This window comes from Nipponia nippon, unplaced genomic scaffold (genome assembly GCF_047370975.1).
Source record: "Nipponia nippon isolate SJK-2023a ecotype South Korea unplaced genomic scaffold, ASM4737097v1 scaffold_9, whole genome shotgun sequence".
In the NCBI taxonomy this organism is placed as follows: Eukaryota; Metazoa; Chordata; class Aves; order Pelecaniformes; family Threskiornithidae; genus Nipponia; species Nipponia nippon.
Window position 1 is genome coordinate 14790163 of NW_028262413.1, and position 24483 is coordinate 14814645.

A 24483-nucleotide genomic window follows, 5' to 3' on the forward strand; every position below is an offset into this window, starting at 1 on the left:
ATATCTGGCTTGGGGGTGTTGGTTCATCCCAGGCTGTGGGGCTGCCGGGGCCAGGGGATCGCTGGAGCCTCGCTATAGCAGAGCCCGTGGACACCAAAAGCCAGAGGGGACACCAGTCATAAGGGAGAAGACATAAGAGAAGTAGCGTGGGCCATCACTCCTGAATTTACTCATTCTTCCCATTATCTCCCCTGAATTTTCCTCTCATCTCCTTGCCACCGTCCATCTGACCTATTTTACTTTCTGCACTGCTGGAAGGGCTCCAGCATCGGTGGATTTGTTCTTCCTTGGCACCTCCAGGTTGGCTGTTTGAAAGCAGTGAGACCAGGTCAGCAATCTTCCCTTCCCTGTGCTGCCAGCAGTGGGCTCCAGCACCTTGCGGGGGGCACACCCATGGTTTCTGGGATTTTAAATAGCATCATTACAAGCAACAACAATCAGGAAATACACTTCAGGGCTGTTTTGTGTCAGTAGTTTGACAGAGTAACTCTGGTTTGGACACTATCTCTTACGAGTAAAGTCTGCATGAAGGACAATATATATAAAGGTTTATTTGCATTTTTCCCCCATGAGTAAATTGTCTTTACCAGCTTTGGAATTAAAATGCTAAGGGTGTCGTGTGCTTTTACTATTAAGTAAGTAAATACAGAAATGTATCATCAGTTAAGATAGATTTGTTATTTCATCCCATACATTTTGTCAAAAAGATGCTTTCAAATGGCACTTCATATTCCTTATGAACCTGCTGGCTGGCCAAGAGCACGTGAAGGAAGAATTTACCTTTTTGTTCTTCTGTATCAATCACACAGCGTTTAAAGTCATTCTGCCTGCAAACTTGTTGGGAATGTATCTTTCCCAATGCTGATAAAGCCATTAATTGAATTTAAAGTAATACCATGGTTACCTGGGAATCCAAGACATACTCACAGCAGTGAAAAGTTTATTGCATATTGATTCTAGCCTGTTGAAAAGTCGCTCTGGGAGTTAAGATTAGCTTTGATTCCTCCTGGCTTAGTGCTGAATCTCATTGCCTCTTGCCTGTGTATGTATGGACTCACGCTACAGGAGAGCAGCGTGCAAGGAGAGCCGGACGGACAGACACGTGCAATGGGCTGGGCAGTGGGCTGGGCTGAGCGCTGCCAAAGTGAGCGTGCTTTAGCTGGGATGCTTAGTGTGCCAGGCATCACACCTCGCTTGTCATATGCTCTTTCGTGGGCTGCCAGTTTGAAGCTTCATGATGAAAAGTGTGGTGCAATTAAATGTTGACTTAAATATCGCTGCACGGTGATGCCCAGTCTCCTGAGATCAATGGTGCGGTAATGCTGGAGATTCAGGCAAACAGGGTCTATTCCCTGACTGTAGGCAGAAATTGTACATTCACTGTGGTGTTGCAGTAGCAACGCGGTGCTTGACTTTAAAGGGTTGAAGCGAAGGCTCTGGGGAGACGTTTAGTAAGTTCAAAGAGACGGTAGCTTAAGGGTAGCATTATTTTTTAATATGCAGATACAGAGAAGATAAGAAACACAATTTTTCTAAAGTTTCAAATTAATGTTATTTTTGTAGTTTTATTTTAAATGAAGGCATTGAAGCTTTCAGGGTTTTTTTTCTTTTGTTTAAGGTTCCCTGTAAGTGTTAGTCACTGAGAAATACAGTCTCAACTGTAATCTCTGTGCTGCCGCAGACTCAAAGGAAAAGCCCCATAGCGCTCCAAACCTGAGCTCCCATGAGGGAATGCATTAAAAAAACCACATACTATTGCAACTCAAAATGTAAATTTCTACATCATTTCAGTGTAGTATTTTGCAAAAGTTACACATCTGGCTGTTTTGTGGTGTTCAGTTATTGAAGTTCTTTTGGGATTTCTTAGACAGTTGGAAGGTGTGATCTCTTTAGAGTATTAAAGAGAATTATCTGCCACTGCTCAGTGCAAGACACAGTTCATAACCACAGCAGCATTAGCAAGAAATTTTATCTCAAATGGGGTTTGAACCAGTACCTTTTCAAATGGTGTTGCTGCTTCATAGGAAAGAAATTAGGTAGAAAGCTGTAATTGGACCATAAAGGATGTTGTAAAATAAAGATTTAGGGAGCTTTCTCTTTGTCCCCTTGAAAGGAAATAAACTGCTCACCCAATCCACAACAGACCTGGCTTGCTCAAAATCAAGGTACTTCTCTGATCGGAGCCAGCTGTTATTCATTCTGTGGGTATATATGTGTGTCTTTATATTTTTGTATTTTGCGTATTGCTCCCGGGGCTTATGTTGGCATTTTCTCTTTGATGTTCATATTTAACTGTTATTTCAGGACACTGGAGATTTTGTGGGTGGTTGTTTTGAGAGAGAGAGATGTGTACACACACACACACATACATACATAGAGACTACAATGGTTGATGCTGTGAGAAGAGATAATTCACAGAATAATATTTAGCTGTTGATCATTGTTCAGATATATATCATCAGTGGTCTTTGTTTTGGAATACCCTGAATTGCATCTTCTGAAGAACAATTTTCCTCTCAATGATCTACCACTGAAGTTGTCTGAGCTATCTGTTGGACACATTCGGGCAGAGTATTTCCATCCAGAAAGGAAGAATTTTATTTTTAGAAAGCCTGCTATCTTTGTGTGCCAGCTCCTGATCTGCATGTGATCTGGTAGGAACCTCCAAGCCTTCCTCTGCAGGTTTGCTCTGCACAGAAGGCGTTAATGAGTATCCGTGACTGGAGAGGCTTCACGGGGGAACATTTCTTCCTCCACCCAGCAGACAGCCATATGCCGCTTTCCAGCATTTTTGCAAGGCAGCAGAGCCAAGGGCAGCTTAGGCTGGCAACCAAACTTTCCATCCTTGCGAGGCGTGTTCAGCAACACGTGGATAGCACACAGCAAGCACATGAAGAAGGCAAATGATGGTTTCCTATGCAACCCCCGCAGATTAGGAAATCCTAGTGTTTGCTAGTGCTGTTAGTCTTTGCTTCTGTGCAGTTTCAAGCTTCCTTTGTTGAAAGGAATTAATTTTCTGTTTGTTAGTAAAATTGACAGGATTTCCAGGATCTGGGGAGTGATGAAGCTTGGGGGACCTCACCGGACCCTGCATGAGTGAGCCCCTCCTGGGCCACTGAAGCAGAGCGGGCTCATGGAGAATTATAACAAAATAATGTTTTAGTTTGGCATCCTGTTTAGGCATAGAAGTAGAAGTCAAGAAAAGATTTTACCACCTTCTCCCACTCCCTTAGAGCAGTACTGGCACCAGTACCACACCAAGCACAGCACTTGTGTTGTGTTTCCCTCCTTGACTCAACCCAGCCGATGCGGGGAGGATGTTACAGTACCGAGCTGAGAGCATGAGCAGTTTCATTGCTGAAAGAAAGGAGCAGGAGAAGGGAATTAGGGAGGGTGGGTGGTGAGGTGTTCCCGTAGTCCATCTGAAGCATCATGCCATACGTCTGCCAGCACGGCAGGGTCCAGATCTGGGGCTGCTTCTGTGGGGATTGGGAGGAAGAGGCAAGAGCTCCCCTCTCTTCTTTGTGTGTGAGTTACATCTCTCTTGGTATTTCTTAGACTATAATTTAAGAGGTTAACGCATTTTTTCTAATTCACAGGAAGTATATTGGCAGAGTATTTGTTTTGCCATTTGTATTTCATGTATTTTTCACATAAAAAAGAAATTGCGGAAGCTTTCTGAAGTAAACTGTTCCTGTTTTAGGTAAAAATAGCCATGAATGGTCCCAAATATCTAGTTTTAGAAATGCCATTCTGCAGGAGGGCTGAGAACCACAGATTGTTCCTAATGGAACAGGTAATTTTTCATCTCTGATATACTGCTTTGGCATAGCAGAAAGAGTTTAATATAGTATGTAGCATTTCCAGTCCAGTGCCTGGTGGACTGCCCATGGATGTTGCAAAACAGGCAATCAAGAATGACACTTATTTGAGCAGAAGGACCGATGGTCTCTCTTAATGTTTGTTCACGCTTGTGACAAATTTGGGCAAGGAAGAGCTCTGAGTAAGGGCTTTGGGATTAGGTCCATGGATACTAGGTGACCATTTATTTTCCTTCACAATTATTACAGTGTTTTAATTTGGGAAGCTTCAGACGCTGAAATTGGGGGCAGTGAAACACAGAATACAAATACAATCTGCTTGTGCCATAAGGTGATGGGAGAAATAAAAGGTTCAGTCATCAGTCTTTTCTACAAGGGTTACTTTTTGTGACAAAAAATAACATTAATATATTAGAAATTAAAATGAAAGAAACAAGATCCCTCTGCCATCTGCTAAGTAAATACCAGTGTAGCCCATTGGAGGAGCATCTGTACAGGGAGAGGTAGCAGCCAAGATGGAAAGCACCTGCAGCTCGTCCTGGCGCTGGGGAGCACCTCCTGTAGCATCACGCTGTCAGCAGCCACCCTGCCTGCACCTTCGTATGGGGTTTGTGTCGGTCATGAAGCAAGGCAGGTTCCTCTGTGGTAGCAAAGAGGAGCTGAGCTGCATTGAACATGTACTGCCAGCTGAACCTTGCAGCATCCAGGAGGCTTCCTTTGTTATTTGTTGGGTCTCATTTCGTCAAATCAGCCTGTGCAGTTCATGCCCTTCCCCACCCAGTTGCCTGGAGGATGAGAGGGCAGGTATGTATGTTCAGCACTCCTCTCTTCTGCTCCTCTAAGAAACTGCACGTGTTTTATCAGAAATGTCTGTTAAATCTCTTGTGTAATTCATTCATGTATAGTAAATCCTCTACCAAGATAACTTTGAGTCTAATATATTTACAGGAACACATTATTTCTACTCTGCTTTGTTTAAATTCATACATCTCAACATTTCTTTATATTGTCAGCTTTTCCATTACTCTTTACAAATGGTAATAAGTACTAACTTTTTAAATATTTCTCTTCCTCTTTGGGTCAGTTTTTCTCTGTCTTTGAAAGATATTGAAAGCAAAAGTTCCTGAATTCTCACAAGAAATTTTTCTCTTCTGGTATTTCTGACTCTGTTGCTACAACCTAAAAAGATTCTTTCTCTAGGCCAGTTAAAATTAGTCTCGAAATCCTACATGACTTACTTATTCTTTCCCTTTATTAGCAAGCCATAAAAGAAATACTACTTCACAATCTCTCAAGCAAAGCAAAAATAAAAATGTTTGAGGCTTTCATTAGAGTAAAATGCAAGTATGGCATCCCTGTTTGCAAGTAGCAAGTTAATATGCTTCCATTGTACATTACAAATGTATTCACTGTAAGTATTACATGTTTATTAGTGTCAGTGTTTTCCTGCATGTGTAGTTATTGATCCTGGTTCTTGCCGTGGGGACCTGGAGCATCCCGGGAAAGATCTCTGCGGGCTCCAGCTTCTCCACTGCTGGGGCTCCATGCACACAAACACATGTGAATTGTGTGTTTCTGAAACAGGTTGAGCTCCACTGGGTAAGACAGGTTCAGGCACAAAAATAAATGTGCTCATTTTAGGAAGTGGGCAGAGAATTGAAAGGGTTTTCTTGTTTGTGTGGTTGGGTTTTTTTCCTTTTAGGTTGTGTTGTTAATGCTTGAATGATTATAGGCTTTTGAAAGTAATAGTTTAGGAAATAATACACATGATTTCCTTAAAGATGATACGATGAATGCTAAAGTGCCAACTTCACTCATACTGGGTTTGCAGATCTGCTTCGGGAATGTGTTTTCATTTTGTTGACTGCCTGCGTGACAACACTCTAATGACGAAAGGAAATGGAAAATAATTTGGGAAAAAATCCTCAATGTAATCACATATGCTAGGTCTTTAGTAAAGTGAAGCAGGAGTCAATAGATCAATGATCTTGATTTCCTGGTAAGGGCAGATAAACACAAACCTTTTGTCTCATAGTTATAATTGTAGGATGGTGAAGAACTATGTGTTTGCAAGTAAAGATATCCCTCTGTGCAGTTTAAGGTAATATGTCTTGAAAGTGTAGTTCAGTTTTTGTTTCAGTTACATGACATAGTCCATCTGGAAATTAATTCGCTTATTCATGTGTGTTCATGTGGTTGCTGTAATGCAACCAGTGTAGTCCAGTTTGCCTCAGACTGCTACTCCACTTTCGAGTTGGGCTGAAAGGGGATGAAGCATGTGCTTATCGGAAACGCCTGCTTACTATGAGATGGTATAAGATGGAGAGCTTCTGGTTTAGGCTGTCACCATCCCTCTGACCATTCTCAAACCACTATTAAAATTAGAGGAAGGAAAGAAAAAGATCTAGAAAGAGAAAGCACAAGCTCAGTGTCTGAGACCAGAGCGGTCACTAATCCCCTTCAAGGAGCCTTCAGCTGATTTCTATTTGCCCTCTGTTTCTGCTGCTCCCTACCACTCTTCTGTCTGATGCTGCCTCCAGAAAGGAGCAGCTCTATCAACTCCTTTGGTAGTGCTGATGAATTACCATCTGCTTTACTGAAAGGCATACAGTGCATTTTGGAGCATCTCTCCTCAGCAGCACAGCGTTGCACTGCTGCCGTCAGGGAGGAAGGCTTGCCAGGAACGCTGAGCACTGTGTGTGCTGGGAGATAGGACAAATTAATTGACATTTTCTCTGCTAGAAAACTTCTATTTTCTGTTGGGTGATGAGGGTTTGGGGGAGCAGGGGTGCTGTGTCCACTCCCGCTGCTGGCTGAGCCACCCCTGTGCTGCTGTTTTCCTGCAGCAGCAACTGCTTTTTGAAGAGTCAAAAGCCATTATTCCCTATTTACAATTCATGCATATGAATACTCTACGCTGAGTAGAGTAGATGAAGTTCTTGGCTTTCTTTCTGTACGGTATGTACGTGACTGCCTGTGAAGCAGGAAGCTCTCACAGATATTTATGAAGTGAAACTAAACTTTTATTTCTCTTTCCCTCTCTAATTTCTTTCCTGGGGTACTTGTAGTGGTTAACCTATTCAAAGTAGCCTTCAATTACCTTTGTAACGAGGAAATACTTTTAATCTTTGTTTTCAAGTTTAGCCTATGTTTCTCAGTTTAATTACCACTTCACATAGCATAAATTTCCAAAGAAAAATATTTTAGGATCTAATGGAGGGTGTTGCTAATGACATCTGGAAGTTGTTGAGATCCCTTCTGTTCTTTCACGTAGGTGTGCTGAGGCTGCCCCGTAGGCTTTGTTGCTAAAGATAGTTGCATGGAAAGAGCCTGTTTCTTCTCTGGGTTCATCATTTAGTTTGTAATGTTCATGGTTCTGTGATGATTACAGCCTGCTGCTGTGTAAAGGAGTCAAGGACAACAGGAAAATGATTGTGGTATTGTGGAAAGAAAGATGTTGAAGATATTTTTTTTGTGTTAGTATCAGTAGTATTGCACAGCTGAGGCATTGGGTTAAAGGGAAACAAAATCTGTGGGGTGGCTTCTTCTGAGCAGGAGGTTTGAGTGACTGCTGGCCCCTTCCCACACAGGGGTGGTGATGGGCACTCGTCAATGTATGTTGTTTGTGGCTGGAAATGGGTTCTGAGGCTTTCCACGTGCCAAAAGCAATTACTTAAGTCAGAAACTAAGTAGTAAAATAGTCTCTTTGCAAAGTTTGTTGTTTGGGTTTTTGTTTGTTTGTTTGTTTGTTTGTTTTTCTGGAGATCTAGTGGATTTATTAGAAAAAAGCTAGGAAGAAATGAAGCCAGGTTAGCTGGGGTATGCTGCACTGTGGGGTATGTGAACCGGAGTGCTTCAGAGACCCAACTCTGTCTTATAGTAATTTTCAGTAACATAATGCTATTTCAGATATTTATGTTTCTCATATTCTGTTAAAGTTTGCATTAAGCAGTTCACTTACACAGGGCCAAATACAAAGTTTAATACCATACTGCAGCAACTTTAATTTGTGGAGTTAAATTGGTGTGCTTTATTTAAAAAAAAAAAAATTAAATCACACCTGAACTCCTTCCTTAATGTCTCCTTAGCATTTAAATTATGTTTTTAGCTTTGGCAACTATTTAAAATGCTGATGTGTCAATCCCCAAAGAGAGAATACTTGTCTCGAGTATTGCCACTTGAAATTTTGGGAAGCCACACAGATGTTCATCTCCTCATTATGGAAATAATGTATTTGGTTAATGTGTTGGTATGAAGAGAGGGGAATACAAATTATCTTGCAACTTGAGAGCCATTTAAAAGTTTCCTTATGTTTAGACTGTCTTATTCATCTCTACTAAGGCATCTCTGACAAAAGAGGTCCGCTGAATCTGCCAGGTTTGGAAGTGCCTCTGCCAGTTGCGGGCTCTGGCCGAGGCCCTGCTGCCCCGTTTCCAGCAGCCCTGCCCTGGCTGGTGCTCGGCATTGAGGCAGTGAGACGCATGGGATTCGGTCTCACCGCAGCAGCCAGGGGAGATACTGTGTTGGATATTTGTCTTCTCAGAGGATCTGTGTGCTGTTCGCTGGCGACAAGGCTCAGATCTCTCCAGGTGCTGTCCTTGCAGCCTCCTGGGTTCTTGGGTGCACCAGAAACACAGAAAAATGAGGAGAGGATCTGAGTCAGGAACTGGCAAAGGGCACTTGCCTGGTGGTCCTTAAGGCTGGCTAGGACCCCAAAGGGGGTGCTGAACTGGGGGTGGGGTACCCCTGGGAAATGGAGAGAAAAAAAACAGAGGTGCCTAGAGGATATTCTGCTCCTGAGATATTTACTTCAAATTGGAAAGCTTTTTTGCTTTCCCTGAAAGATGCAGGGTATTCCAATGACAAGTACTTGGGGTGATGCAGGCATTCCTGTGCAGGACTCCATGGCCTCGAGGCCAGCCCAAGTGATTGTACCGCATCCCCCAGCCTCAGAAATCATCCCCATTATCTTTATCTTTGTCTTTTTGCATACATGTCTGAGCACTCATTCTGGGTAGTACCTTGTGGTTTGATGTGATTAATGCGCACAGTTGGAGTGGAAGCTGAAACTTTGTGTTATCAGACTGTAGAGAGGGAGGGAGAGAACAGTAATTATATCACTCTGTCTTGCATACTAGCACACTCTGGCTGGATGGCATTATTAAAGCTGCCTTATAATCAAGAAGTCAGGTGTCAAAAATCAAGGAAGTAATTTTTTTTTTTAAAGATTTTAAGAAAAAAAAAAGGAAGGGAAGAATGCAATGGAGTTTTCAGGTAATACTTTCTTAGGGATGTTCTCTCAAGGGGAATTTGAAAATAAGATTGGTAGCATATATGAGAGTTTAAACTGAGGCATGACTTTGCTGTGCACAGCCAATTGTATCATATCCCCCAGTGCCGTGCATGGATGGCCTCTCTTGTGCCAGTTTATGTATTGGCTCCACCTGACTGCAGCTCACAGCTCAGGCTTGCAAGTGTCTGCTGCGTGTACTGTTTAAATGATGGCCCTGCAGAAAAAGGGCATCATGTTAAATAGCATTTTGAAATCGCGTTGTTACTTTCATCTAGCCAGTGTTACCATGTCAACAGTAAAAAAATGTGGCAACTCTCGATGTCTGGTTTGGGGGGGCTGTGTGGTTGTAAGTATGGGTCTGTGAGCATGCATATAAATTTTAGGATACACAAATATATTTACACATGCTGTAATTATTCCTGTTGACATGGTAACGCTTCAGTGAGGCACATGCAAATATATACAGAGAAAGAAAGAAAATTAACTCAGTATATTGAAGGAATTGAATGCAGCATAAGGAAATAATATTTGAAACCTGGTGAATTCTGCAGCCTGGGACTCGGGCTGCGGCTGCCCCTGTGCATGGTGGGGGAAGGAGCAGCCCCTCGTGCTCCCCTCCCGCACGGCAGAAGCCAGGTACGTCTCAGCCTCCGTCGGTACGTGTCTCGCCTTATTCTCCCACTCCCACCACAGGCAGGAGGAGGACGGGCTTTGATTTCCTTTCATGTTTTGTTTGCTGGGAATGTATAACAATGCGGCTGAGCATTGATTTGGTTTTTGCAAGTTGATTTTAAGTACGTGTGCCAGAACAGCACAGCCAGGGAGCGTTCATTGACCACCGCCAGGGTTATTTATGACTTTATGGCTCAGAATTTAGGTCGTGTATCATAGGATGATGGAAAATTACCTTTTATGTAGCATCACTGTCAGTCCTGTTCTGGGCTCGTCTGCTGAATTAGAGCATGTGTACAGCGGTGGTGTGGGGTGCGATCATCTGAGCGGCCCAGGTGCTCTGGGGAGGCCAGGGTGCTTAACCTTAGCCGTCCGCTGCAGCAGTGCTGGGCAGTGGCTGCAGCCTTTCGTCCATGGACAGCTCTGACCTTCTGTTTTGTTTATTTTGGCATGTTCATTATGTGTGCTGATTGATTTCTATTTTTTGTTATTGTTAATTATAACCTGTTGAACATATTGAAGGGTTACTCCGGTTGCTGCATTACAATGTACAGGGATTTCTTTACTTTTATCCTCATTTTAAATTATGCAAGCAGATGACTTGAGTTTAAATGCTTTTAAGGATACGCAATGTGCATTTTGTCTGCTGCTGCTATCAAAGGGAAGGAAACCGCTCTCATGTTCTGCATTTAGACCTTCTGTATCTCTCTGATTTTACTGCTCTGCATTATTAAAATGAAACAGGCCATCTGTGGAACAGCTTCTCCCATTTAGTCAAAAAGGGTGGGAAGGAAGAACTCAGAAAACCAGTGGGAAGAAGGCATCAATGCATACAAAGGGATTTAGTTAAATAGTTAATTGCAAATGAAAAACTGAAATATGGGAAAGAGTGATCTGCATCCTGACCCATGGGCCTGACTTGCCACTGCTTTTCTCTGTGTTCCTGGGTGACACTGTTTAACTCCACTTGAGTTTTACTGCTGCCAGGTGAGATTAATGCAGAAGCTGATCTATTTTTCAGTAAAGCAGAAAGCAACAGATAATTTCAAGAAGACTGGGTATGCAAGTGAGAGGGAAAGCAAGCTATTAACTAAGTTGCCTTGTGATATGTATTTTAAAAAAAAAAAAAAAAAAAAGCTTTTTGCTCATCTTTGGGTATGAGGAGGAAAAAAAAAAAAAAAGAGTATTTCATGGGTAAGGTCCTGGCAAGACAAATGGCCCATTTCCAATAACTGGGCAGCAGGAAAAGATAAATTACTGGGAGAGACATTCTGCTTCTGGATGTATTTTTAATTCTGTTCTGTTTGGCCTGATTCGGGTGACAATCTTCACAGCAGATACAGATCCTCACTTGCAAGAGTAGGCTTATGTGAGCAGCGTTTCTCCCTTGGCTGGGACTCTGCGTATGGCAATTCATAAAAAATTATTCATTCCAGCAGCAGGAGTCATTTGAATAAGAAGTGGAGTATTCAGCTGAAAGGAGAGCACCATATGCATTAAGCAACCTGGGTGACTTAGATGCGTGGCAACCTAGAAAGTCCCTCTGTGGCTGAAAATGCAAAAATCTTATGCATTATGAAGTCTGCCGTTGTTCAGGGGAAGAGGAGCACAAGCCTTCATCTTCTGCCCTGTAACAACCCTCTCGATGCTCTGAGGCGTGGATTTGGTCTTTTTGTTGTCCATAAAGAAAACGGTGGGTCCCTCTGGGTTAGAACATCAGCCTCCTACTTGTGCAAGAGGATGATCCCAATGCCATCCAGAAAACCATGGCAGCAAGAGAAACCGGGGATGGGAACGAACTCCTTGTTGTGTGTGTCCAGTGCCTGCTGCAACAGGAAAATCTCATTCTTAGCTGAGGCCTCTAGCTGATATAGCAATCAAAAGAACAAATAGGAGAAATAAATTTAGGATTTTCTACTGTTTATATTGATATAAATGGGAGCTCTGTGAAAGTAAGAAGTGCCTGAGGGCAATAAAATGTAGAATAATGAATAATAATACACTTCTATATTAACCTTTCTGTTACAGCACTGGCTAGACACCACCTAGGTCATGATCTCATTGCCATGGCAGCTGTGTAATTTTATAAAAGTGATAACGATGATACTTAGCCAATATATATCTATTTCTATAATAGAAGCTTTATAGCTTAAAATCCCAGATTTGCCCTAAGTATGGCAAGCTGAATTTCCTTCGTACATGCTTTATGTCTATATATATATATAAGAAGTGAAATGTGACATAAACTAAAATACCCTTTTTCACTGTTATAATTGGCAACTATTAAAAAAGAAAACAACTGCAAAGCATTTTTATGGCATGAAGGAAGTTAATAAAATCACTTAATATTATGGCCCTTTTATTGAGTAAAAAGGTCAAGAAAATATCTGTAGACTATCTTAATGGCTCCATAATACTATGTAGTGTGTGGCTTGGGCAACCTAATAAGATCTGAAAAAAGACTAGCTGTCTTAAAATTGATCTTATCATTCCACACCTAATGTTTTTCTCACAGATTTAATGTCAGTAAATTAAACTATTTTGTCTTGAATGCTAGGAAAATCAGAAAATTGTTTGAGTAGCTGCTTTCAAGTCACTCGGCATCAGTAACCATAGTAAGTGATGGTTTACTAGCTGGGTAAATAAAACTTGTATAACTAGCGATCATTAGTGTGGACATACTTTGGACAAAATAGAGAAGAATAAAAACATCATAAACTGATAAAATCACTATGCGTATGAAATTGGGTCAATATGTTGTATTTGCTCACAAGCCACATGGGCTGAGAATGAAAACACTTTAGGCACATGAGAAATGCAGTAGGTCAACAACTTTGTGTTTTAATTAGGCTTAATTATTTTCCTTAGTAAATAACCTCAGAGCCCTTGAAGTCACTGCTGACACATGCAATAGATGCTTCACAGCATGTGCTAGTGATTTGGTAAACAAGAAGTGACAGAAGTCTCTCTTAAAAAATACCTGGTTCATTCACGCCAATAGCACGTTATCATCATGGATCTTCACGAACCACCCACTTGCAGTTCACCTCCTGAGATACTGGGAACTTAACTTGGCTGCTGATGGTTTCACTGGTGCCAGTTCAGCATTGGATCCCCTATTTTAATCTCTTTCTTTTCCTAGGGGATTGCTCTTTTTTGGGTACCTCTCTGCCTTCCTGCACAGCCGTCTTTCTTGTCTGCAGCCCATCCTTTCCCTGTCGATGTGTGCCTGATGCCTTCCCCATGATAAATGCCTCCTCTGCAAACCTGCCTTTTTTTCCCCTCCATAATGCAGCTGACCATGGCAAACTGCATCGTTAGTCTTGGAGCCTGGTTTATCCTCCAAAGCACGTATAATTCCCGCGGCCATCTCTGCCAGGGAAGCTGAGTGTTATGCTTTCAGGCAGAAAATGGGCAACATGTAACATCAAATGGAAGGAGAGATGCAAGATTAATGTTAGAAATAAATAATTTGTTGTGGTTTTTTTTAGTGTAAAAAGCAACTACAAGTCAGCGAGCCTCATTTTTTCGTTGAGAATCGAGCCACTTTTCTAAGCATTCCCGGCTCCGTGGCGCTGTGGCATCCTTCTTCTTTAGTGATGCCTTTGTCCAGGGGGACCCAAGAGGGGTTTCTGAGAGTGGAGCGGGAGGCTGGAAGGTTGTGAGTGTTTCCTGGGGCAGGGCTCAATGCTGTCCTGGCCCTCTCCATCCAGATGACTGACCATAAAAATAAATGAATAAAATGCCTGATAAAATTTGACATGCAGAGCCTGACTCCAGCCAGCTGGGGATGAGATACTCCCATCTTCTCCCAGTAATGTCGAATTTCAATCACTTAAGTGCTGCTGGTAACTCCTATCCTGATCATAGGGGTGCTTAGCTTGGCACCATGAGTATCCCACTGAGCGAAGCAGGGAAAAAACAAAAGTGCTTGGGTTTTGGTGGCATCACAGCCAAGTGACGTTCATCCCTCCCCTTGCCTAGACTTCACCAGCCCTCTTGTAGTGCTTGGGATTGGGTTCCTTTCCCCTACCCCCCTTCTTTTTTTTTTTTTTTTTTTTTTTTTAAAGTCTATTTCATCGCTATGTAGTTAAATTATATATTAATCCTGGGGTGGAAAATAAATGAAGCCATTAGGTAGTATCATCTCTCTATGTGTAAGAATAATGATTTAATCAAATCACAGTCATTTAAAGTGATAAGAGATTTATTTTAATTTGTAAAATCTCATAAAATAACTATCTATGTCTCTCAGAAGTATTTGCTGAAAAAAGTAATTTTCTTAAGTATGATATATGGGAAACATTGGGAAATCACTAAATCTTGTCACACAAGTGTAGTACTTGGCCAGGTACAAAGGTAAGAAGTGATTATTCCTACTTTCACATTTAAGCATCCAGCTTTTTTGGTTGGGTCATCTAATTCCCTGAGCCCCTGAACCCCAAACTCTTACTCTTATGTTTAGCACTATGCATGTAAGTTGTCTTAATGTCTTCAGTTCAAAAAGATTAAGCTTAAGCACAGGCTTAAGTCTGTCATTATTACAGAGAACGTTTGCCTGTATTTCAACTTTAATGTTTTTGAATCATATTAATTCAAAAAAAGTATCTAAAATTAGATATGCAGTTTAGATGTCCAACTCTGTGCTTTGTAGCGTTTAATACCACCATGCTCCTAAGCAGGTGCTTGTGCTTGTCTCTGCTGTGCTTGTGCCTTGGGAGAAACGAAGAACTGCTATAGTCATGGCTATTAATAAACTCACGTGACATAAATCCTTACACGTTATCTCTCAACATTTGCATGGCACTAATCTTTGCACAGATCCATCATAGCCTCATGATTAGTGTTCAAAATACAATAATATTGAAAATACGTAACTACTTTACTGTACAAACTGTTCTTTAGTGGGAATTTAAATCATGGAATTCATTGTGGGATTTCCTAAAGTTTGCTGGCAAAGTTGGTTGCATGGTAGCAGTATTGCCACACTAGCAAATGACAAGCTTTTTCTGAGAACTGAATATTTGGGGTTTGCTTTACTTATTAGCCATGCATCTAATGTGAAGTTTAGAAATAGTAAGATATTTAAATTGATTGTATTTTCTCTTAATTGAAAAATACATTTTTCCTCTAGGTGTCTTTTTTGTAAAGTTGCTTTACAGTACATCTAGCACAATTACCCTTCTGAAAATAACGGTGGAAAAAATGAAATGGTGGTGATTTGTTGACTCAAATCACAGAGCAACAAGTGTGGTATGTATTCAGTTCAGCCAGTGTGTTTCAGACAATCGCAATAACTTCTCTGACAGTGTTCTTGGGAATGATATAGGGGAAAAAACAGGAAAACCCTTATTCAAGGAGCAGTGAGATTCCGCTGAACGTTCTTTACTAATCTTTAAATTGGATGAAAATCTCACCTACTGTGAACTGGCACAGTTCCATTAGTTCAGTGGAGGTGCACAGGTTTACACCAGATGATACGAAACACCCTAGGTTTTCTCTTCTGGTGTATCATACCCCAGCTGTGCACGTGTGCCAGCGCTTTGTATAAAGGTTGTAAATATTGATCAAATAAAAAATGGTGCCTGTGAGCACACTCCTGGCCTTGCTCCTATGGAGCAATGTAGGGCTCTTTCCACTTACTCGGTCCTGGCTATGGGGGACTTTTCTTGGTCCTAAGTATGTAGGGAAGGAGGGTAATTCACAAAGGTGATGCCTTCTGGAGGTCTTCTCCAGGACTTTGGCTATGTGGGAGCAGTAGTGCTGTGATCTGCAATGCAGCCAGAAACAGCCAGTGGGTGCACAGTACTTCTACCCAGTAAGGAATTAATAGAAATTTGGCCAGCTACTTAACTCCATCCCTCTGTCAGTCAGTCATTTGCCTGCTTGTCTTGATCAATAGAAAATAATAATAAAAAATGTACACTCTTTAATAGGGATCTATATTCCTTCTTGAGAATGCAGAGGGATCATTAAAAAAATCAATGAGAATGTTATTATTTGTTATTAAATCTGTAAAGGTTTAGAGTAATTCTTATGGAATTCTATTACAGTTTTATCAAGACTTATTGATTTTATCTTATTAAGTTATAGAGCACTTTTCCCAGAGGTCAGTTAGTTTGGCACATTGGTAAGGTGTACTGTTTCTCTTTCTGAGCCATATGTATATTGCAGATCTTATGACTGAATATCCTCTTTGAAATGCTCTTTTAATTATGAGTAAAATTAATACACATGGGTTTACAGGAAAACAGGTTTAGCTTGTATGTACCTAAAAATCTAAGAGTATTTTCTAAATTTTCTTCTGACTCATCCACGTGAATATTTTCCTTAGGAAATTTCAGCTCAGAAGTTCAGAAACTGTGCTGTCCTTTTCTAGAGACTGTGCACAGAAACATTCATAAGTCACTAATTTGTCGTTAATTGAGCAGAACAACTGTGGCAGGAGGGTTTTACTAAATGATTTCCCTAAAACATGGGAAACCCAGGTTAGGTCCCTGCTTTAGCATAAATACAACAGGAGGGGACTGGGCATCTCTTCCATCACAGGTCAGCTCTTCTCCTGAAGTTTTGTGCAGTTTTATTCTGGAAAGTTTTCATTTCAAACTGCAAAAACCATGTTAAAGCATGGACAAGCCATACTGAGTATATGGAGTTGATTCAAATATTCAGTAGTACTTAAATACACCACTGAGGTTTTCTCCTATCCCGTCTTGGTGGTTTGCTTGCAGGTTTCCATGACTTGATTACAGTCCTTCAGGTGCTGGCTTCCAACTAGACAGCGTAGCATTAAGTTGGTGTGGCTTCTTGCTTAAGGTTTGTCATCATTCTGAAGCATCCTGATGTATTCATTGCAGGAGAGACCCTCACATATTTTCTAGTGAGATTGCAGGTAAAATTTTAATTTGCTTTCAGGCTGTTTCTGGAAGACCCCAATACTGATTTTTCTAGTTTGATTTTTGGAGAAGATGTACATTGTGTCTTACGAGCAGTGGGCTTTGGATGCGAGTCATGAACAGTAGACTCAGAATTAGGAAAATATATATTATAGTTGGGTTAATAGTACACAAAGCTAATACAAGGAGACAGATTGACCCTACTCCTAATCTTCTTTCTTATTTGAAAACATCTGTTTACATGCTGTCTATTTTTATCCTGTAGTGGATGGATTGCTATGCTAATTTAACAATGCCATATGTTTTTCCTCTGACTCAATTTCATTGTGTGGAGTGCCAGATTGAGTCAATTTACCCACCTATTTCAGTGAAAGAAATTGTTGTCTATGGTGCAAGGAACTTTTTTTCTCTCTTGCAATGGAATATGTATTTACTGTCATTTCTAACTGCAAAATCAAAAGTAACCATGTGATCATGCAATATAGAGAGATGGTTTAGTATCTCTAAGAGCTTGCTGCTTCTGTGCTTCCACCCTCTTCTGCAATGCTAGTATGAGCTGTAAAGCCAAGTAAAGGGACAAAATAGATATGCTGAGATTTGCATCTTCAATAGTTTTTTACTTTTCAGATGCCAGATAATTTACTTCTGAGCCTCTCGGAGCGCAACCAGCATTTTTAAAGTCCTCTTTACGATTGATCCACTTTATCCAGGTTTCAGATTTGCATAGTTTGAATGCCTCAACAGCCTTCTTAGTAAAAGGAAAAACTATTTTATAACCTGAACTTGAACTGGGATTGCCGTTCTGAAAGTTTACATGAAAAATACTGGATCTAGACTGTCTTTGTAAGCAAAAGCTCTGATGTTGCTCATTACAGGCTAAAGACAGATAACTAGAAAGACTTAGGATAACTACTCGGCACTAGTAACAGTGGTAAACGTCCTGCTATTCAAATATGCTTGTTATAAGACTGATATAACTCTCTGAAGAAAGTGGGCACAGCCCCCATACTTCACAGGAACTGTCAGATTTGGGAAAGTCTGTAAAACTAAGCAGGAATTTCAGCTGCCAGGAGTCTGTAAGCTGGCTAAAAGGGTGGAACAATGATTGCCTGGTTTTCTGGCACCTCTGGTGCAGAGGTGATAAACCTTTTCCATGTTCTATGCCAAGACTACTTGGCTGTGTCACTCCCATGTACTCTTCCTTCTGAACAGATGAGAAAATACAGCTTCTGTCAGCTACAAAAAGAAAAAAAGACAAGAAAAAAAGACAAAAGACTTCATGTATGAGCACATAGACGTGCGCTAATATATTTGCCCTCATGCAAATCTTTTGTTTGCCAAACAAAACCAAAAGTATACTGGGATAGTAATAAAATAAAAATGCTGTTGTGGGAGGGTGGTGATCTCCGCTAGTCCCTGCTCTCGTGTTCCTGAGGACCCACTGGTGTCTGTTGGGAGCGGCTTTACCCCAGCTGGGGTGGCTGCTGACTCGAGTCTGTTGCCACACCGTGCTCTTGTGGGAGCTTTCGTCATTGCAGTGACAAAGGTCAGATTCCTGCCATTGCACTAGTACTTAGGATATCTGTCTATTGATTTGCAATTATTTGTATGCACAAAGGTTTCCTTAGGCTTTAAGGAGTTACATCAACTTTGAAAGAGAATAATGGAGAGAAGAGTGCTTAAATACAGCAAAGTGAAGCAGTAGTGCGCAGGGCAGTTAGTAATGTGATGTTCCTTTTGGTCTAAAGTTACCATTGCTTATTGGGAAAGTAAGTATTTGTTTCAGAGTTCTGTATTGTATTGTGAGAACAATCCATTAAAATGAGCATGATCTCTGAAGGAATATTGTCTGAGCTCTTAAAGGATATTTGGCTCAGCTTTAAACTACAGAATTTGAAAACTTGATAGAGAAAATCCCTACACTGTGGCAGGTCTAACTTGTTATCAGGATTTAATAAACTGTATAATTTTGTAGTACAGTTTTAATTCTTTTTATTTACCCTGCTGGTTTGTAAGCCTTTAGGTATACCTTTTCCTTAATGGCTATATGTACCAACACATATATGTATATACACACACATATATATACATACATACGTTTAGTGGTATACATTTCTGAAAAAAAATAAAGAAAGCCAAAGCAAGATATATTTCTTTTCTGGCAAGTTGGTGAGGTGCTACAGAGAGATATAATACAGTTAAGAGCCATGTGAAAATTATGAACTAGTCACTGCTACACAACTGTTCCCTGGTTGTTACGTGGTTTCTTTCAGTGAATACAGAGGACTGTGTTTTGAAAAAAAGACGACTCAGGGGCTTTGTAGATCTTTACTGAACTTCAACTCAGCTGTTAAAAAATTACCATTTTTTTTCCCCCATTATTTTAATACTGGAGTTGTATGTCATTTTTACCTTTGCAGCGCTGCAAGCTGTTCGTGGCTACATGGCTTCAGTAACAAACTGCGTCTCACAGGTCTAAGGGAGGAAACCTCACACCTCCCCCTGCCCCCCACTGCAGGATGTCTAATCCCAGAGTCTGGTAAATCACAGTGACTCGCAGTTACCTCTTAGAAGTTTTGCTCTCTGAGTTTATCTGTGGCTTTGTGAAAGGAAATTAAGGGAAAAATATATACTACAAAAACAATAAGGTGCACTGATAATGGCCAGTTTAGTCAGATGAAACTGCCTTCTCTGGAGGTCTGGAGAGGTTAATTACAAAATTAGTTGTATTAAGCTCAGCCTAATATCAGCTGCACCATATCATTTATTTTCATTCCTTATCAGTATATATCTAATCCATGCTTTTTGTTTACAACTCTTTTTTATATTAATCTCTGTTTTACATAGATTTTACCTAGCTTTATACCTCGCAGGTAGTAGCAGAGTAATTTACTTGCAAGATGCAGCTGATTAGATAAAACATGCCATGGACTTCCTTTCTTTCCACGGTCACCTCGTGTGGATAGAGATGTGAACGTGTGCTGGATATTGAAGAAGATATAAACAGAGTATTTGTTATTCAGGCTGCAGTACTTCCCGTGCAGTACGAGCTAGACTTCACCTTTCTACCTGTCTCCTTTTCCAGGGTTTGATGCCTATTTTACCTCCCGCACCCTAGAGAACAACAGAAGGAACGTGTGGTTTGCAGAGTACTGGGAGGAGAACTTCAACTGCAAGTTAACCATCAGTGGGTCAAAGAAGGAAGACACAGACCGTAAATGCACAGGTAGCTTCATTCACTTCACCCTCCTTGTGCTGCTGGATGTGGGCTGCAGTGGAATTACTGCACAGCTGATGTAAGGAAGCTTGGCTGGAGACAGATTGAAAAAATAAATTGAATTTTTGTAGGTTGTAGAGAAAATGGAACAGCAGCATCAGCCTTGCAGGACAAGAGAAGTAGATGGAACGAGTCAAAAAATACTTTCTTCTATTTCTTCCTTTTTCTGGTTGTCCATCCAGCAGGAAAATCAATATTTTTCATGGGACCCAGAAGTACTTTTACTTGAGTGCAGGGTGGCTTGGGGGTCTTTTGTTAGTTTGTTCTAGATGGAAAATATTTCCACAGCTTATGCCTCATCACCCATCCGCAAATCACAAACTGGCCACAATCAAAGCACAATCTGCCCACAGCCATATACTAACTGTGTGCCTTTGAATTTAACTTTTGAGGGGAATGCACCTGTGGGAAAGTATTAGCACAGAGTGGTATGTTTTCATTTCAGGTAGCACAAAATTGTTGATCAGATTTTTGTTCTCACTAATGTTATTTAAGAAATTGGGGTTAAATAAATTTTTGCAGCCTCAATTCAGTAACATAGAAAACCCGCTGTCTGCATTTGTGACTGAGGTTCCTGACCTTTAGTAGCATCTTGTTTGACCTCTGCTATTTTCTGGTGGCTGACAGATTGACTCCTCTTTTCCTTTTATGAGGTACTTCCCATCATTTGAAATATCATATTTTCCAGGAATTCCTGTTTCTGATCACATGGAGATTCAAGGAATTATTTTTAGTTACAGAGATGCCCAGGTAATGGTGGGGGTGATTTTGTTTTTAACTGAGTTATGCACTTCTTGGCACAGCCACCGTCATGATGCAGGTGATACAGTTCATTAAACTTGAAAAGTTTATTTTGAAAGGAAATGATGGGCAAGATGCATGTTCTTGGAGTCATTCAGATGTGGGCCTGACCAAATGCTGCCAGGTGACCCATAGGGACAGCAGCAGCATTGCCAGTTTAATGATCTTCTGCTGAATTAAGGTATTAGATTGAGGGCACCTGTCTAGAAAAAAAATATTTCTAAAACTCAAAAATGTAGGGAGTTTGCCCTCAAACTGCCAGGTCCCCAGTGAGCCTGTGTTTGTGGCATGAACGTCTGTAGTGTGGGGTTGGGGCATTTGCTCAGGACTTAAAACGCCATGGATAAGCTTCAGCCAGAATGTATCTCCTGTGATAGAGATGGTAAAGCCAACAATGCTGTCTGACGTCTGCCTTGCCCTTGCTTCCCTTTGCCTTTCCTTCTCTCTCCTTTTAATTTTTCACAGCAGCAGTTTAAATGTGTTATGTTGAGTAATTGCCTTGAATTTTGATCAAAGGAGATTAGTTCATAGGAGGATATGTTTTACTTTGATTGAAAATTGATGAAAACTTTCCATATTTTGTATCGTCTGCTTTTGGTTTCAATTCATGGATGGGAGTAGGAGTACTGTGCATAGAAACACTGCAGTTACCACTGGGAATACACTGCTGTTAAATTTGGCATTTGGAGTCTCCCCCAAAGGCTGGAATTTGACTAAAAATTGCTAAAATATCTTTAGGATAATTTCTAAAAGTGTCTTATCAGCCTTATTGTTTATGACATTATTTTATTACAATTGCCTGTGCTTTCCGATGTTAACGTAAAAATGGTGTTCTGCCTTCCCTTGGCATAGATTCAGCAGAAACATTTATTTTCAATGGCTAACTTACCCTATCGAACTGAAATACCACATTATAGCTTGATATTGTACCAAATGACGTGCCCTGACATCTTCCTTCCCTCTTCTACAAACTGAAGTAAATTGTGCATCAGAAAAAGCATTAGCTTTGAATTATATTGCTAGTATGAGAGTCTTAATGTCCCACTGATGTAATAATATTATGAATGATCATCATCATTATTTTAAAATTTGATTGGTAATTTGTAATGCAGTGAGGTACTAGGCTACAGGCCATCGGTTTCTGAGCGCAATAGTGCTCCTGAGCACAGGCATCAGGTGTGGGAGGCTCGTGCTCCAAATCGAGATGCTTGCACGTAGCAGGGAGCAGCTCGGTGCTTGTGGCCACAGACTGTGATCAAGAAGAAAAGCTTCTTCAAGAAGGCACCCTGTGGGCAACTTACCTTTTCATATCACAACTTTCTGAAATATTTCTATATGCAGAACTTATACATTAATGTCATTTATATTTATTTAAGCATGAAAAATTTTCCCTGATTGGGATGGATGAGATGTAGAATGAGAAAATGAAAATACATTTAGCCCGTCCCAGCTTATTTCTAGATAAGATTACTGTACACATTACTGTAATAATGCTGTTTCTAGCAATTGACTTATTTTGGCATGGTTCAAGGCATGATCCAGTGCTGCCAAGGACACCTGTATTGATGTGCAGATAATTTCTGCTGGGATGCAGGCCATTTCAGAGCGGTACGTACGCATGCGGCAGAAACAGCTGAGTCCCTTGCTTTTCCCCAGAGAAGAGAGGGATTGGTTCCTTATGCAAAAGTGGTGCAACTTCATTCAGGTGCTGCCTTCTGTGCTTGCCCAGGCCCTGGAGTTGCTGCCTCTATCCTTGAGCGATGCTGCGGTTTGCTTTGGAGGACACTTCATCAAACTATATGGGGAATCTAATGTAAACACTGAAACAGTATGATAGTAACAAGTATTGGTTTTAGGCAGTTCATTGTTTTACTTCTTGATGCTTACATTTAAGAATATTAGAGATATTCACTTCAGTTATAACAGGCCACGTCAGGTTAATGGAGGAATATTTTGGAAAAAAGTAGTTTGCAGTACCATGCATTATGGTAAAAATGTGCTTTTATCGAAAGGATTAACAGAAGAAAACAACTGTCTTTGCAGAAGAGAATAGTACTGTTTCAAAGTTTCAAAGTGTATAGTATTGCACTGTACCACCTTTGTGCAGACAGCTGCAGTGTGCCTGCAGGTTCCTCTGCTAACAGCAACCATCAGCATGGTCGCCCTGTGGGTGCTCCCAGTTCCAACAGTAACATCCCCACCTGTGGGTATGGAATATTTCCTGCTCCAGCAGAAGCACCTACACTCACCTGTGGCAGAAAGAGGTGTACGCCAAAGAGAAATACAAGTGCTTTGAATACACAGAGGCATCCGCTATACCTGAAAAGGAAATTGCAACACTTGACTGTTTTCACTTATTAAACATAGCTTCTAATTCAGATGGCCTTACATTCAAGGAGACTTAATGAAGTGATATAAGGGTGATGTCACCTTGGATGCCATTTATCAGAATGTAGATTACTCAGAGAGCTTTTCTAATTATCTACAAGTGTAATCAGTCTGAAGGTACAGCCCAGATGATGGCTCAGACAATGACTTGCTCAAAGAAAATGCTGGGAGAAAGCTCCCTGCAAGGTGAAGTGACAGAAATTCAGCAAAAGGGTTTGTAAAAGAGGGACAGTTGTGTTTAGAATTTAAATTGGAACAAGAGGAAAATGCCTCAAAGGGACCCAGATTCACCTTCCTGGGCAGTGTGTAGGCTGGATCAGGCAGGAGCAGTCTCAGGACTCTGAATCATCTCGGTGCATACTGCACTGAGGAGCATCTCATGCAGCCTTGTTGTGAGCAAATTTATGTGCCGTGCTATGCAGGGAGTGAACTCCTAAACCCACCTGTCCTGGGGCATCTCTGAGCCCTGGCCTTTGTCTGGTCCCTATGGAAGGCTGGAGGGGGCATGGTGGAGGGATGATGCTGTGATGGGGCTTGCCCCATCAGCAGGATTTTACTGAGCAAAGATTTGGTGGATCAGAGAGGCCAAATCCCTTTTAAAATGTAAGGAGTATCATTAGGAAAGGCTATTCTGAGGACTGAGCTTATCTCATCTGAAAATGTTACAAGGTAGGATTAAAAGTCAGCAAATGACAGAGGTGTCTTGGGTAAAAATAATAAAAATGAAAAAGGCAGTAGTTTGAGTGTGTGTGTATATACTTGCTGCTAAAGCTGGGGAGAGAATACCTCATGCTCTGATGTGTATCAGAGACTTGATACAAGATCAGCGAATGTCCTGCCCTGCATCTCAACCTACTTTGGATACAACTGTTGTTTAGGGAGAGAAGAAAAGGTCAGATTTCCATTTAGTAAAGGAAAAGGTTAAAGTAGCAAAGCAATACTTATCCTAGATGTTTATAATTTACAATGAAGTTCTGACATCTGTCAGAATTTCCTGTAACTGCTTTCTGTATGAGGGGATTTACCCTTTGAAGGGGAAGAAGCAACACAGAGTGCTGAGAGCTACGCTTGGGCTGGGTTTCTCAAAACAAATGGTGTCTGAGAAACGTATCCAAAATGCTGGAAGCCCAAGTCTGGATACCCAGGATTTGGCATGTCACCCTAAATGCGGTACTGTACTGTTTCATGACCATGGAAAAGGAGGGGTGGGGGAAGACAGCCCAGATAATTTTGGCTTACCACTTAATTATCTGTAGTTTGGTTTAAAATTATACCAATAGCTGGGATTTTTTTTTTCTTTTTTAGGATAAGGAAGCTTATAGCAATATCCTGTCT

The 24483-nt window shown here is 41.0% G+C and overlaps 1 protein-coding gene across 3 annotated transcripts in view; it reads left to right on the plus strand.

Annotated features, from left to right (window-relative positions):
• The window catches only part of GRM7 (glutamate metabotropic receptor 7), a 313728-nt gene that overhangs the window by 171737 nt on the left and 117508 nt on the right, over positions 1-24483 (plus strand). For all 3 annotated transcript variants that reach the window (XM_087744649.1, XM_087744651.1, XM_087744650.1), the window contains exon 5: positions 19768-19908. In XM_087744649.1, the coding sequence (XP_087600775.1) occupies positions 19768-19908 (141 nt within the window). The remainder of the gene's footprint in view (positions 1-19767; positions 19909-24483) is intronic.